The sequence below is a fragment of the Scyliorhinus torazame genome, chromosome 21 (genome assembly GCF_047496885.1).
Source record: "Scyliorhinus torazame isolate Kashiwa2021f chromosome 21, sScyTor2.1, whole genome shotgun sequence".
Lineage (NCBI taxonomy): Eukaryota > Metazoa > Chordata > Chondrichthyes > Carcharhiniformes > Scyliorhinidae > Scyliorhinus > Scyliorhinus torazame.
In genome coordinates, this window is record NC_092727.1 from 47,240,072 (window position 1) to 47,253,937 (window position 13,866).

The 13,866-nt window shown below is 48.2% G+C and overlaps 1 protein-coding gene across 1 annotated transcript in view; it reads left to right on the forward strand.

Annotated features, from left to right (window-relative positions):
- The window catches only part of fez1 (fasciculation and elongation protein zeta 1 (zygin I)), a 166,415-nt gene that overhangs the window by 113,558 nt on the left and 38,991 nt on the right, over positions 1-13,866 (forward strand). The window contains exon 5 of the mRNA XM_072486761.1: positions 9,942-10,213. Coding sequence (XP_072342862.1) covers positions 9,942-10,213 — 272 coding nt within the window. The remainder of the gene's footprint in view (positions 1-9,941; positions 10,214-13,866) is intronic.

Genomic DNA, 13,866 nt, shown 5'->3' on the forward strand with positions numbered 1-13,866 from the left:
CATAGTTACGCACAGCCGAAGGTCATTGTATAATCAGTGAATCGTAGCATAGTTACAGCACATGTGAAGGTCATTGTATGATCAGAGAATCGTAGCATAGTTACGCACAGGCGAAGGTCATTGTATAATCAGAGAATCATAGCATAGTTACGCACAGCCGAAGGTCATTGTATAATCAGAGAATCGTAGCATAATTACAGCACAGGTGAAGGTCATTGTATGATCAGAGAATCGTAGCATAGTTACGCACAGGCGAAGGTCATTGTATGATCAGAGAATCGTAGCATAGTTACAGCACAGGTGAAGGTCATTGTATGATCAAAGAATTGTAGCATAGTTACACACAGGTGAAGGTCATTGTATAATCAGAGAATCATAGCATAGTTACGCACAGCCGAAGGTCATTGTATGATCAGAGAATCATAGCATAGTTACGCACAGGCGAAGGTCATTGTATGATCAGAGAATCATAGCATAGTTACGCACAGCCGAAGGTCATTGTATAATCAGAGAATCATAGCATAGTTACGCACAGGCGAAGGTCATTATATGATCAGAGAATCATAGCATAGTTACGCACAGGCGAAGGTCATTGTATAATCAGAGAATCATAGCATAGTTACACACAGGCGAAGGTCATTGTATGATCAGAGAATCATAGCATAGTTACAGCACAGGTGAAGGTCATTGTATAATCAGAGAATCATAGCATAGTTACGCACAGCCGAAGGTCATTGTAAAATCAGAGAATCATAGCATAGTTACAGCACAGGCAAAGGTCATTGTATGATCAGAGAATTGTAGCATAGTTACACACAGCCGAAGGTCATTGTATAATCAGAGAATCATAGCATAGTTACGCACAGGCGAAGGTCATTATATGATCAGAGAATTATAGCATAGTTACGCACAGGCGAAGGTCATTATATGATCAGAGAATCATAGCATAGTTACGCACAGGCGAAGGTCATTGTATGATCAGAGAATCATAGCATAGTTATGCACAGGCGAAGGTCATTGTATGATCAGAGAATCATAGCATAGTTACACACAGGCGAAGGTCATTGTATAATCAGAGAATCATAGCATAGTTACGCACGGGCGAAGGCCATTGTATAATCAGAGAATCATAGCATAGTTACGCACAGGCGAAGGTCATTGTATAATCAGAGAATCATAGCATAGTTACGCACAGGCGAAGGTCATTGTATAATCAGAGAATCATAGCACAGTTACAGCACAGGTGAAGGTCATTGTATAATCAGAGAATCATAGCATAGTTACGCACAGGTGAAGGTCATTGTATAATCAGAGAATCATAGCATAGTTACGCACGGGCGAAGGTCATTATATGATCAGAGAATCATAGCATAGTTACGCACAGGCGAAGGTCATTATATGATCAGAGAATCATAGCATAGTTACGCACAGGCGAAGGTCATTGTATGATCAGAGAATCATAGCATAGTTATGCACAGGCGAAGGTCATTGTATGATCAGAGAATCATAGCATAGTTACACACAGGCGAAGGTCATTGTATAATCAGAGAATCATAGCATAGTTACGCACGGGCGAAGGCCATTGTATAATCAGAGAATCATAGCATAGTTACGCACAGGCGAAGGTCATTGTATAATCAGAGAATCATAGCATAGTTACGCACAGGCGAAGGTCATTGTATAATCAGAGAATCATAGCACAGTTACAGCACAGGTGAAGGTCATTGTATAATCAGAGAATCATAGCATAGTTACGCACAGGTGAAGGTCATTGTATAATCAGAGAATCATAGCACAGTTACGCACAGGCGAAGGTCATTTGGTCCTTTTTTTCCCCCCCATCTCAGAATGCGAGTTGTTGAAATCATCGGTTGGTTGGCATCTTCTAATGTTTGACTCCAACTGGAATTCTCTCTGGGGAGTCACTCTCATTTGAACAACCTCCACCGGACTAGCTCTCAGCCTCACTGAGATAATATTAGAATTCTTCACCTGCGGATTTTAAATGGGTTTTCAAACAGTCCCGTCTTCCTGCAGGTGGTGCAGGTGGCTCCTCATGCAGGTTGAACTGACTGCAGAGAGAAAGGGCTTCAAACAGGCCGTGAGTTGAGAACAATCAGATTCAGTTCACCAGCCTTTTAATCAGAAGTGAAACATTCACAGGCTGGGCTGAAAAGTGTTTTAATTGCCAGCCTTACTGATAGAGAGTGTCCACATCTGCTGCTTGCTGCCTTCTGGGTCTCACAGAACTGACTGCTGGCTGCTGGTAGCCTTTTAATCAGAGATTAAAATTCCACAGGCCGGGTTGGATAGAAAGAGTGTTTTAAAACTGCTTCTGTCTGCCCTCGATGTCTAAGCAGAACTGAAACTTAGCTCCGCTAAAGTGGAGCTGCCTGTGTTTTCACAAAATTGCAGAACCAGAAAACCTTGAATAGCACTGCACTTTGTGTGACGGCCCGTTTGATATGTCCGTAATGGAGCGGATGCTTCCTCTTGTGCGATATCCTAGAACGAGAGGTCACAGTCTCAGGATAAGAGGTAGCAAATTTAAGACCGAGATGAGGAGAAACTACTTCTCCGTGAATCTGTGGAATTCGCTACCCCAGAGTGCGATGAATGCCGGGACAGTAAGTAAATTAAAGAAGGAGTTAGATTTTTAATTATTAATGGGTTAAAAGAGAACGGGCAGGACATTAGAGTTGAGGCCATGATGAGATCAGCCATGATCGTGCTGAACAGTGGAGCTACTCGAGAGGCAGTTCCTATGTTCTAAGAAAGAACTATTCTGTCGAATTCCACCTTCCCGCTCTGGATCTGAATCCTTGTAGGTAACAGCACAAATCTGGTGTTGTTTGATTAATAAGTGGATTATGGGGAGAAGGCAGAAGAATGGGAATGAGGAATATATCAGCCATGATCGAATGGCGGAGCAGACTCGATGGGCCGAATGGCTTAATTCTGCTGCTGTGTCTTATGGCCCACTGAGTCTGTGCTGGTCCTCTGTAACAGCAGTTCGCCTGGTGCCATTCTCCAGTCTCTTCCCGAGGCCCTGAAAATGTTTCCTCCATAGATAATGATTCAATTCTCTTCTGAAAGCTACGCTTGAATCTGCCTCCATCACATTCTCAGGCAGCGCATTCCAGGTCCCAACAACATAAAACGCTTTTCCTCACTTCACTCTTGCTTCTGTTGTCAATCACTTTAAAACTGTGCCCTCCAGCTCTCGATCCTTCCACCAATGGGTATAGTTTCTCTCCATCTACTCTGTCCAGACCCTTCATGATTTTGAACACTTTTATCCAATCTCCTCTGAACCTTCTCTCCTACGAGGACAACAGCCCCAACTTCTTCTGTCTATATACACACCTGAAATTCCTCAAGCCTTGAACTATTTTCATAAACATGTCCCGCACTCACTCTAATGCCTTGACATCCTTCCTAAGGTGTGAAGTACAGAACTGAGCGCAGTACTCTAGTTGAGGCCAAACCAGTGTTTTACACAGGTTTGGGCGCCAATTAACAGCCAAGTTGCGCCTGATGTGGATCCGTGCGCGCCAGTTAAATCATGGGAGAGGCCAAAACCTAGATTGTGGCAATCGGTTTACGATTTAACCGGCCAACCCCCGTTAGCGGGTTCCGGATCCTGCATTGATATAGCTTGACACCAATCAGGACTAATCTCCATCTTATTAATGAGATGGGAGCCCAATCTAACGGCCTCCTGGGAACTAAGCAGCTCCCCAGAGAGAGGTCAATAGGGCGCCCTTTCGCACTCCTATTTATAAATGGGAATCTCGTGCAATGGCTGCTGAGGGGATCGGAGGAGGTGTTTGCTGCTGCTCCTGCTGATGGCTGCAGATACCTATGGGCTGCTGTTGCTGTTTCCTTCCTTTTCTGTAGCCAGAAAGAAGGACAATATATTTTTCTAAGATGCCTGGGTTCTGGAACACCGGGCTCAGGGGCACGTACGATTCCAGAAGGTAATCCGGTAGAAAACGCTGCAGGATCTGGTACGCAACAATGATCCAAATGGGCACCTGCTGATGCCTTTGACGAAATGCTTTCACAGATTGCTGATGCTTTTGTTGCTGGTGTGGTGAGTGCTGCATGTAACTGGCACATCACCGCGGGAAGTCAAGGATGTTCAGCTGCTCCTGGAGCGCAAATGGAATATATGGATGTCACGATTTGGTTCAGGTGAGATTGGGCTGGGTGGAAGGGCCTGCATAGCTGGGCTCCTGGATGGAGAATGGCAATGATATGTGGAACAAGTCACACCTTGATGGACAGATCATTTTTACGACAAATGTTCTGGTCATGATAACACATTCTCAGGCTTATCCTCCATGTCTGTTGAGGAACCTGCGAGGGGTGATACCGTGTGGTTTTTTATTGTGAAAATGAGCTGAGATAGCTTTGTATTGGTACCAATATGGAACGGTGATGTTTCCTTGTTGTTAAATGGTTAGTGCGATATGTGGAATGGTACGTAGTTGATATTCAAATCTGTTACTATTGACTGTTCAATAAACAATTTGTGCATTCTCGAGGGTAGATATTTCATGTCTCAAGCGAGTGTTCTTGCCTAGCATTCCAATCAAACTGTGAGGCTTGGGCACTTTGCCTGAACCATGGGGATGCCAATACCACAGAGACAGCAGCCAACAATCAGCACTGGGATGTCCCTGCAACCAGAGGGTGTGTGTGTGTGTGGATTGAGGGTGTACCTGAGCATGGTCCCCCGAGTGTTCCTGGCAGGGGGTCTCGGGGCTCCTGATGTGGCCAGGGGTGAATGTGCATGGCACAATTGGCTTTCTGAGAGAAGGCGGAACACAAAAGGCTGGGGAGGGTTGGGGAAAATTAGGGTCCCATGGTGGAAGCCCTAACTGATTGTCGGTCTCTCACCTTTTCCAATTCTTTACAGATATAAAAATATGGATGGTGTTTTCGATCCCACAGCGGCAGCCCTCGCAGAGCTGGTGGCAGCCCAGACGGCCAGGCACCGGAGAAGGCGGTGGCAGCTTCAACGCAGGCTGGAGGAATCACCCCATGTGCAGGGGGCTGCCATACACCGCTGAAGATCCAGCCGCCCATCAAGCCGGGCCGGGGAGAGACCCAGAGGGGATACCAGTGATGGCCCAAAGTGGACAAGCGTCTATGGCTGTTGGAGGACATGACAGACAGCATGTGCCCTTGGAGGCTCCAACTCAGCAAGGAGACGGTGCGACACCTGTGCCATGTCCTTGTGGACTTGGCAGCCCGTGGAAGAGGAGGCCTAGTGGCCTTGAAGGTCACCGCAACCCTGAACTTTTATGCCACCGGTTCATTCCAGGGCTTGAGCGGGGACTTGTGCGGCATTTCACAAGCTACAGTTCACAAGTGCATCCATCAGGTCATGTATGCCCGGACAGCTGACCATATCAACTTTGAGCTGGACCAAGCCCATGAAGATGCACAGGCTGCAGGATGCCCCAGGGGGTAATTGGTGGCATATATATGTCCTTGCGCTCACCGAACCATCAGGGATTACCCCTTCATGAACAGGAAGTGGTTCCACTCCCTGAATGTTCAACTCATGTGCAACCACCACCTCTGGATCATGCACATGTGTGCACGCTTCCTAGGGAGCATGCATGACAGCTACATCCTTCGGAAATATGGGGATCCCTGGTGTCTTTGAAGACCACCCGGGATGACGGGTTGGCTCTTGGGGGATAAGGGGTACCTGCTGAGGTCCTGGCTGATGACGCCAGCACGAAGCCAGAGACTGAGGTGGAGACCCAATATATCAAGGCCCATGTTTCCACCTGATGTCATTGAGTCGTGCATCGGACTGCTCAAAACGCAGTTCTGTTCCTTGACCGCTCTGATAGTGCACTGCAGTACGTCCCCCCAGAGGGTTTCCTGCTTTGTGGTGGTCTGCTGTGCCTCCCACAACCTGGCACAGCAGCGGGGCGATATGGTGAAGGAAGAGGACGGACATGAGGCCTCATCTGAGGAAGAGCCAACTAGGAGGGACTTGAGAACGAGCCTCGGGAAGATTCGCGGTAGCTAGAGGAAGGACAGGTGGCGGCGATGAGGCCCTCGTACTCGCCCGCTTCTCCAAGGACAAGGCTTGGTCTGTCAGTGCACCCCTTCTTCCCTCCCTCTCCCCCCCCCCCCCATCCCTCCTTTTCCCCTGACCCCATCCTCCCATTGACCCCTCCCCCCCCCTCAACTCCCGACTACCCTGCTCCAAGGGTCTGTGTAGCATCACTCCAGAGTGATGTACTTGTGTCGACACTGTCAAGCGGGTCATTATACAAGGCAGGAGAGTGATGATAACCCGCTGTGAGGTAAGTTCTGGTGCTTCTCAGTTTATGCCAAAGTCTGACTCCTGTTATTCTCCTGGCAGTGCGCTCACACCCATCACCTGCACGTGATCAGTATTGGGGGGGGGGGGGGGGGGAGGGGTTCTCTGCTTTTCTTTACCTGGATGGCTTGGAGGCATAATGTTGAACAAAGAACACCTAGCTTTGTAACAAACAAAACAAATTTATTAACACTCCTAAATATGATCCGTACACACTCCGAAAGTACAAGATTACTTTATTAAACTATGCTATCTCTAACGACAGAACTCTCAAATGCATGTCTCACCATCTTCTACTACCTTCTAACTCCCACAAGGCTTAGCATCAATGTCTTATATACTTGTAACTCTAGCTCCCTCTAGTGGCTGATCTGGACATTTCATTAACCCTTGCAGTTCTTTTATTTATGATAATACCACGGGGGGAGCACAGGACAACAAGGAGATGCAGGCCAGCCCACTGTGAGGAATAATGTGACAGAGGTTTTGCATTTATCAGATGTAATGTGCTTTAACTGTGAACATTCAAAACCCTCTTTGTCCCTAGCTACAGATGGTATCCCCTCATCCTTCCAGTGCCCACTCAGTAATCCTCAATATTCTTAAGCTTACATGCTCTGCTTCTACGTCTAGATGTGTCCCCAGGATGCACATCATAGGAGGGGCAGCCTGCTGCTTCTCATGCCCTGTATCCTTTGATGCCCAAGTGAGCATCCTCTGGTGGGCCTGGAACCACAGGGCTCTGGCCATCTTACCAGTGTCACTGGCATCGCCGTGCCACCCTGTTCTGCCTGCTGACCTTGAGAAGCTCCAGTGTCAGGAGGGGTGGATTCAGGTGAGGTGGAGACCACCGTCGTCTTCCTGGTGGAAGGCATGGGGTCGACCTCCAGCCCTCTCTACTGCCAGACAGTGCCCATAGGACCCTGTGGGACTCCATAGGATGGTTGGGGGAGGGATGTGGGGGGGTGGAGGGCAGCCGGCCCTGGCGCCACCCCGTTGTCCGCACCATGCAATCTCCAACTGTGCCTGGGACATGCTGTGGAGTGGCTCAGCAATGTCCGCCTGCGTCTGGGACACATCCCCCCACCCCGTGACTGGGCATGGCCCTCAGACATGGTTGTCACTGACTGAGCCATGCCTTGGACACCACCACTCCAGATGCTGACCTCATGCTGCAGGTTTTACACTGCGGTCACCACCCTAGCAGTGTCGGCCTCAGGCATCATCTCCTGCGGCTGTAGCGTTTGGTACTCCGTTCTGATCTCGGATGGCCCAGTGACCCCGGATGGCCCCGGCTCCATCAGATGGTGATCCTGCGAGAGGATGGACATGAGGTCAGTGAGAGGGAAGAATGATTTTCTCTGACATGAACAACTCACTTGCAACAGGTCACCTGGGTGAAGGTGCAGTGGATCCTCACTCTGCGGTGCAGGCCAACCTCACTGTTGGTGATTGCTCGATCCTTGGCCAAGCCTGCGATCTCCAGGGCTCATCACGAATAGGGGGTGAGCGGGTATTTTCTCTTCTCCCAGCCGGGTGTAGCGGCGGGGGTGGAGGGCTGCCATTCCATTTGGTGGCAACCCACTTTAGGTACTTGGGGGTGAAGGTGGCCCGGGATTGGAGAGGGCTCTGAAAATACAATTTTACTAGTCGGTGGGGAGGGTGAAGGTCGACCTGTCAATGTGGGACAACCTCCCTCTGTCATTGGCAGTCAAAATTAATGTTTTGCCGTAATTCCTGTTTTTATTCCAGCGCCTGCCGGTCATTTAATCAAAGCCCTTCTTCAGGGGGCTGGACAAGTTGATCTCGTTCATCTGGGGGGGGGGGGGGGGGAGGGGCAGGATTAGGAGGGTGGTCCTGCAGAGAGGAAAACAGTCGGGGTGGGGGGTGGGGGGGGGGGGGGCTAGGCTTCCCAAATTTGCTGTCCCATCATTGGGCGGTGAATGCGGAGAAGTTGCAGGGGTGGGGGGTGGGGCCTGGTGGTTTCGGATGGGGGCGGGGTCGTGCAGGGTGTCGGGTGTCCATTTCTACAAGGCCCCTTCATTTCCGAATTTTGGATCCCTGTGCCTGCCTCATTTGCAGTCACACCCTGCTGTCCCAGTCCATGGCCCAATTTGAGGTACTGCCTCCTGAAACAAAGCTTCCAGGTAACGCTCCGCCTCCAGATGTGCCGCAGTGTCTGAAGCTCAGACTCCAGCTCATCAATTCTGAGCCAAAATTCCTCAAGCAACAAACACTTGCTGCAGATGTGTTTACTGCAGCGTGCAATGGGATCTGCCAGCTCCCACATCATGCAGCTCTGAAGATGTACATCAGGAAGAGTTTCTTCTCCCAGAAGGTTGTTAATATTTGAAATTCAAGGTGGCAGTAGAGGCTGGGTTATTGAATCTATTCAAGGCGGATTTAGGTCTATGAATCAAAGTTTACAGGAGGGCAGATAGGAAAGTGGTGATAAGACCGCATAGCAGATCAGTCATGGTCTTATTTGATTGGGAGAGCAGATTTGAGGTGATGCCCGACCAGGTTCAGTGTGTCAAATGGCCTAGTCCTGCTCTGATTCATGATCTGAAACTCTACCTGCCTCTTGACCACTTATTCTACCAACCTGTAGTTTTGAGGTTTAACACTATCCTCTTCCCAGTCCACAATGCTTCCAGGTTTCGCACCACCTTGAACTTCTGAAATTGTGCCCTGCACACCAGAGTCTAGGTCTTTAACGTATGTCAGGAGGAGCAAGGATTCTGTTTCAGTCATTTTCTAGTCACTAATTCCAGATGCCAATTGTGAGAGATTTTTTATTTCATGGAACCACTGATGGTCTTTGACCAATCTATTCTCAAACAGTACAGGGGGATAGTTGAAAACTCAATTTTAAGAATGCCTCCGGCCAATTTTAGGGAAAATGTGCCACATCTATGTGAATAAACTGTAATAACAGTGGGCAGCACGGTAGCACAAATGGATAGCACTGTGGCTTCACAGCGCCAGGGTCCCAGGTTCGATTTGATTCGATTCCCGCTGGGTCACCGTCTGCACGTTCTCCCCGTAGCTGTGTAGGTTTCCTCCGGGTGCTCTGGTTTCCTCCCACTTTCCAAAGACGTGCAGGTTAGGTGGATTGGCCATGATAAATTGCCCTTGTTGACCAAAAAGGATAGGAGGGGTTATTGGGTTACGGGGATAGGGTGGAAGTGAGGGCTTAAGTGGGTCGGTGCAGACTCGAGGGGCCGAATGGCCTCCTTCTGCACTGTATGTTCTATGTTCTAACAGGTAACCCATAATGTATTACTGCTAAGCGTGTGTGTGTGTCCGTGTGTCCGCGCGCGCGCACACATGCGCTTGTGTGTGTGAGAGAGGGAGGTAAGTTCATGTGTGCTGTTAACACACAGAAGACTTCCTTAACACAGGTGTTCTGTAACCAACACCATCCCAATACTTGATTTACCCACAATCGGAACAATAAGGAGCAGTCTCAGAGATGAGGGAAAGAGATACACTCAGGTCAAACTGAAGTGACGAACCAGATAAAAAAGAATTAAGTCAAATCAGAGCGAAAGGTTTAATACACGCTTTGTGTGTTTTGGTCATGCAGATGTGAAGCAGTTGACCGAAGCTGAAGTGGGCGAGTTATTGGTGCAGATTGAATTGGCTGTTAAAGATTACTCCGAGGAGCTGATACAACAACTGGCACTGCGTGACGAGCTAGAGTTTGAGAAGGAGGTGAAAAACAGCTTCATCTCCATACTCCTTGAAGTGCAGAACAAGCAGAAGGAGCATCGGGAAACAATGAAGAAGAAAAAGAAGGAGAAAGGTGGAATTCCAGCCAGCATCCGGCAGGAGAGGGCAAGCCAAATGCCCGTGAAGGTGAGAGCCTGGTTGTTGTATGGTGAAAACAATGTTGATGCACTTCATTCCCAGCCGAGCGCCGATGATGTGGGGCTATGGAACTCACTGTCCTTGCCCATTTATACAGGTTTTGGGTAGCACATGGTTACATTACTGGCCTAGTAATCCAGAGACCCGACGTAATGCACCAGAAATATAAGTTCAAATCCCACCACAGCATCTGGGAAATTTAAGTTCAGTTAATTAACATAGAATCTGGAATAAAACAACAGTCTCAGTAATGTTGGGAATAATACCGCTGGATTGTTCTAAAGTCTTGCGTGGTTCACTAATGTCTTTGAGAGAAATAAGTCTGGTGTCCTTACCTGGTCTGGCCTACATGTGAGAGCAGATCCACAAGAATGTGGTTGACTCTGATCTCCCCTCTGGAATGGCTTGCCCGCTCAGTTGTGCTCAGAAAGACGGCCCACCCACCATCACCATCTGTCGTGGGTGCAATAGTAATCCTGCACAGTACAAGAGGAACCGCAGGCTCAGATATTCGGTGTATGTGTTTGGCTGAGGGGCCAATGGTACAAAACTACCATCTGTGGGATTATGACTGAACACCTCTAAGTCAGAATGCCCCCTAAAAGTAATGACACCCTAGCGCCGCGGAACACTGTAGGACGATTATGGATGGCGATCACTACTGTTTTTTCCAGAGACCCCACGATCCCATGGAGATAGGGGCTGGTTTAGCACAAGGCTAAATTGCTGGCTTTAAAAGCAGACCAAGGCAGGCCAGCAGCACAGTTCAATTCCCGTACCGGCCTCCCCGAACAGGCGCTGGAATGTGGCGACTAGGGGCTTTTCACAGTAACTTCATTTGAAGCCTACTTGGGACAATAAGCGATTTTCATTTCATTTCATTTCATAAACAAAATGTTTTGCTGTTGAATTATATACTCGAAGGAGAGGAACAGACTGCATTATCTCAATCATGTAGTAGATTCCTCCTTCAGGGAAGTTGTGAAGTGAATGCCTGACCTGCCTCTCTACTACATTGTTGTTTTCAGACATTTCTTTCCCATCTCTCATTGCCTTCAAGAGGGTGGGAGTGAGCTGTCTTTCTGTATGCAGTCTACGTCAGTCAGCCACATTGCTGTGGGTTTGGAGTCACACCTTGGTCAGACCGGGTAAAGGTGGCAGATTTCCTCCCCTGAAGGACATTAGTGAACCAAATGGTTTATTTTACAACAATCCTGTAGTTTTATGGTGTCTGTTTACTGACACTAGTTTTTTAACTTTAGATTTGTTTAAATAATTTACTTTCAATTCCTCAGCTGCTGTGGGTTTGAAACCCACGTCACCAGATCATTAGTTCAGGCCTTTGGATTGATCTCTCTTGTCTTCGGCGACCCCTCAGGTTCGAGGATGACTTGTTTCCACTCCAGTTCGATATGTCCAGTGCATGGTCTGTAGACACTGCCGTATGCGGAGCAGATTGTACTTGAAGGTTTGGATGGAAGGGTTATTTGGAGATTTCGGCACTCCCTCTGAAGGCCTCAACTTTGTCTCTGCATGTTCCTGATGAAATCTCTCTATGTGTTCAGTGCCTTCCTGAATGAACCTTCTCCACTTTGGTCAGGCACAAAACAGCATCTCCCATGAGTCAGTGGGTATATTCGACATCTCTGGGTTGCTTTGAGGACACCCCTAAAGCATTTCCCCTGCCCTCCTGGGAGTCTCCTACAGTAACCTTGATTTGAACAGAAGAATTGCTTTGGGAGTCAGGTGTCGGGCATTTGAACAATTTGTCCTGCCCAGTGGAGCTGGTTTTGAGTCATTAGCACCTCGTCGCTGGGCATGTTGGCTTGGGAGAGGACGCTGCTGTTGGACTGCCTTTCCTGACGATCTTGCAAAGACACTGCATGTGGTAGTTCTCCGCTTCTCTGCTTTGAGATGCTTGTTGTTGGTCGTCAAAATTTCTGAAGCGTATAGGAGCACGACGATCACGGCTGCCCAGTAATCTATGACCGTAGTGTCTCTGGTTTGAGATCCTGGTCCTCGAGTACTCTTTTTCTTAGTCCAGTAACATCATGCTGTCATACCCGTTGACAAAACTAGTGGGTGAGTTTCCCTTTATTTAGTTGCATAGCTCATTTTAAGGAAGGAAACAATCAGTACGTCAGAGCTTTTAGTTCCAATGCATAAGCTTGACAAATGGTTTAAATTATCTGATGAGTCATGTTTATTTGAGCAGCTTGGGAAATCTCCCTTGGCAGAGCCATTGAGATTCTTGACCTCCCATTTACCCCTGTGTTATTCTGTGTTGTGTAATATTGACTCAACATTAAAGCTGAATCCTGTCTGATGAAGTGATTATGTACACAGGGACGTTGGGAGCGCCAGACACTTTAGTTAATCAGCCGTTTGGATGCGATACTCAGTCACATTCCATTCTGTGGTGTCTGGTGATTAAACTTCCACCCCCTCTGAACACTGAGTATCAGTAAACGCAAATTCTGTCTTTTCTCTGCCTTCTGAAGATAATGGGCGGGATTCTCCAGTCCCTAGCATGCCATTCGCTGTCACTGGGATTTCCCATTGAAGTCACCCCGCCAGGAAATCAGCGGGAAAAGGGAATGCCAAAGGCCGGAGAATTCCGTCCCATGTCTCCCTTCGCGGGATGAAGGTGCCAGCCATGGCTGTGTAATAATACTCTCTTGCCATCGTGTTTGAAGGTTGTGGGCTCCCAAGTGCCTCTCCAAAGACTCGAGCACAAAGGCTCGGCTGACATGCTGGTGGATCAACATAGGTGCTGTCGTTCAGATGAAATAGTAATCCAAGGCTCGCCTGCACTTTTGGGAGACCATAAAAGATTCTATTTGAAGACTTCTCTTGACCAATGCTCTACCAACTTCACTATAGCAGATCGGTTTATCTCGTTTCTGTCTGGCAGACTTTGCTGTGGGCACATTATCTGCTGTGGTGCTATAATGACTCTCTGGGTTTGTGTGCAGTCACTTCCAGCCACACTTGACCCAGAGTCGCAACACAAGCGAATTAACCAATAATTCTGAGAAAAACACCCAAAGGGGGCAGCACGGTGGCAGAGTGGTTAGCACTGCTGACCCATGGCGCCAAGGACGCGGATTTGATCCTGGCCCCAGGTCACTGTCCATGTGCAGTTTGCATATTCTCCCCGTGCCTGTGTGGGTCTCACGCCCACAACCCAAAAAGATGTACAGGGCAGGTGAATTGGCCACGCCAATCTCCGAAAATCATTCCACTCAGGCGGGACCCAATCACCACCAGCCAATCAATCAAATCGAGTCCCATCCTATCTCTCTCTCTCTCTCTCTCTGTCTCTCTCTGGAGCCGAAATGTCTGAGGTCTCCTGTTCGGACTAGCAGAGTGTTCTCTCCTGTAACTTCTGAATTCCTCACTCCTTTCTGCTGCTTGACATAAAGACACATGTCCGTGAATCAATCATGGATGAAAAATGATAACAGCAAAACAAAATACATGGGGAATAAACAGGAAGGACCCTTACAGTGCCTATAATCAGAACACTGGCAGCGGCGATGTGCACACACTTGATATCTACTTCAAAAGATCTTGATTGGCTGTAAAGCACTTTGGGATGCCCTGCGATTTGGAAAGGTGATGTATGAATGCCAACTCTT